Source organism: Blastomyces dermatitidis (genome assembly GCF_000003525.1).
Source record: "Blastomyces dermatitidis ER-3 genomic scaffold supercont1.10, whole genome shotgun sequence".
In the NCBI taxonomy this organism is placed as follows: Eukaryota; Fungi; Ascomycota; class Eurotiomycetes; order Onygenales; family Ajellomycetaceae; genus Blastomyces; species Blastomyces dermatitidis.
In genome coordinates, this window is record NW_025544783.1 from 2,232,797 (window position 1) to 2,235,373 (window position 2,577).

The window sequence follows — 2,577 nt, forward strand, 5'->3', positions numbered from 1 at the left end:
TACTCATTAATAATCACACTCTCATCAAACTCATTCTTTATCATTGAAGTCTTCAGCATTAGCATCTTTATCTGCTGAGAAGTTAGTGCTGCAGCATCACAGAAGAGCAGAAGAAATGCATGAAATATCAACTTATCAACTTATAAAGCATCTCAGTTATCTACTTCAATTGAAGTGAGATTCTCTTTAATCAGTGATTAATCTCTGCAGTGCTTTCAATGATGATACTGACTGATCTCTTCTTAAGATCAGTTATTCTGAGGTGTTTTTTCATCTCAGAGATTCATACTTTCATCTTCTTTTGCAGATGAGCAAGAGGGATCTTCTCAGTCTTGATAAAATCTGTCAATACTTAAAGCTCTGAGATTCTTGCTCTGTACTGCTTGAACATCTAGACTTCTTATCAGAGCTGACATGACATCTTTCTGTGAAATAATACTTATAGAGAGACAGGAGTTGTTGTTGCAGACATAATAGAAATAACAGAAGTGAGAGAAGAGATGAGTATATAAAATCCTCTCTTTCTTCAGCTGCTTAACACAGTGCAGATAAGTAGTGATGCTGATCAGAGACTGCACTGAAGCCTTCTCACAGAGAGAAGATGAAGAAACTGTGAGATTCTGCAGACTCAACTCAGCAGCATCTCAAGCAGGACTCAGATGTGTGAGAGAGAAACTACAGATTGAGCTTCTTGAAGTCACTGTCTCTGAAATCAAGCTCTTCCTGAGTTTCTCTCTGAATGATCACACAGGGTTATACATCACTGTATTAGCTGAGAGGGGGGGCAGCGTTGCAACAGCGGTGAAGAGGGCAGAGGACAGACTGAATGCAGATGCATCAACTGACAGAACTGCTGCAGCTGTAAGAGAAGCAGAAGAAGGTGTGACAATGAAAGTGATACTCCCACAGCTCATTGACATCATCATCTTCAACCTGGCTTTCTTGACAGTCATGAAGGCCGCTGCCACATCATGAAGACATTTACTCACTAAAAAATGTCAGAATAAGCTCTCTACTGTTCTTCAAGAATGATACTCTCATACACTCACTATTACAGATGAGGAAGAGAAGAGAAAAATGTGTCATAAAAAGAGAAAATCTTTTTGAAAAAAATCCTGTCACTACTGTTAGCTTTGTCTCTAAAATACATCACTTTTGTAGAGAATTTCATATATAGAATGAAATATGTTGAAAGATCTGTAAGTCACTTGTTAACTATGTTTTTCACATTTCAAATTGATATATAAGGAACTCACTTATCACACATTTGATTTGAATAAAGATGAAAAAAGAAAGATCTACACAGTCAGTAGAAGAACTCATCTATTTCTTTATATTATATACAGCACATGTGCTGTCAATCAGTTGATAACTGTTACTATACAACAAAGATAATTTTTAATCTGATAATCTTGAGAGTATAGAGACTATGCTCTTAAAGAGAAGAGCATTGTCATACTTTCAGCTATGTCAAGATCTCATTGCAGTTTCACACAGCTTATCACTTTCATATGAATAATTTCATTTCATTCAAACCAGTTTTCAACTACTCTATGACATTATTCAGATGTATCATAGAAAGATCTGATTAATGAATATAAGAACTCTGCTTTTATACAAGATCAGCAGATTACTCTTTCTTAATAATAAGATGTCACTGAGATATCACTTCAGCTATTCTCACTTATGAAATGAGAGAAGAATATCTGCTCATTATCTATATAGAATAGCTAGATGCTGGCTTCTTATCAAAGAAGTCAGTGATTCATTTTACTTCTACTGAAATATATACAAGAGTTACTGTGTGTCTTATACAATCTTCTTAGTATACTAAGTATCATATTTGTGATATTCTCGCAATAACCCTGTAGTCTATAAGCTCACTATTCAAGCAAGATAGTCAAGCTCACTTATACAGCTTCTCAAAACAACTATCTCTACGTGACACTGCTGACTAGCCACCGCTTCGGTTCCGCCATGTTACAGATATATACTGATTATTTATTAGATAATGTTAAGACAATGACTCATCACAGTCATGTTACTCTCACTGTGAGAGATACATAGTTGATAATAAATATTGTAAAGACTCTGAGAAATAAGTATTTTAAGAATGCTGCAGCTCTGCAATCTTGATTTTTTTTTATTTTTATTTTTTATTTTTTTCTTTTTCTTTTCTTTTTTTTTTAATTTTTCTTTCTCTTTCTGTCTTTTTCTTTCTCTTCTTTTTTTCTTTCTCTTTTTTTTTTTTTTTTTTTTTTTTTTGTTGTGATTTTTTCTTGTTGTTTTATTCTTTGTTTTTTTGTTATTTTTTGTATTTTACATTTTTTTTTTAATTAAAATGATATTGATTATAATCTGTGTTCAGAAAAGTAATGATATTTGATAACACTCTCTATTGAATTTTCAACAAATGAGCACTATGTTATGATATTATGTAAGTGAGAAATGATTTCATAATCTTATTTGATGCCATTTTCAATAATAAGATTAGAATGAAAATGTGACTAAGAATTCAAACATATTCTTTATCTGAGACTAGATTTTTATTTGAAAAGTGAATCTGAGATCTTTAAT

At 32.5% G+C, this 2,577-nt stretch overlaps 1 protein-coding gene across 1 annotated transcript; it reads left to right on the top strand.

The window, feature by feature from the left end:
- Positions 1–558: 558 nt before the first annotated feature.
- On the top strand, positions 559–975 carry BDCG_08149 (uncharacterized protein; the record flags this gene model as incomplete). Its single annotated transcript, XM_045423922.1, has 1 exon — positions 559–975. The coding sequence occupies one exon, from the start codon at positions 559–561 to the stop codon at positions 973–975; it is 417 nt and encodes a 138-aa protein (XP_045272761.1).
- Between the last annotated feature and the right edge of the window lie 1,602 nt (positions 976–2,577).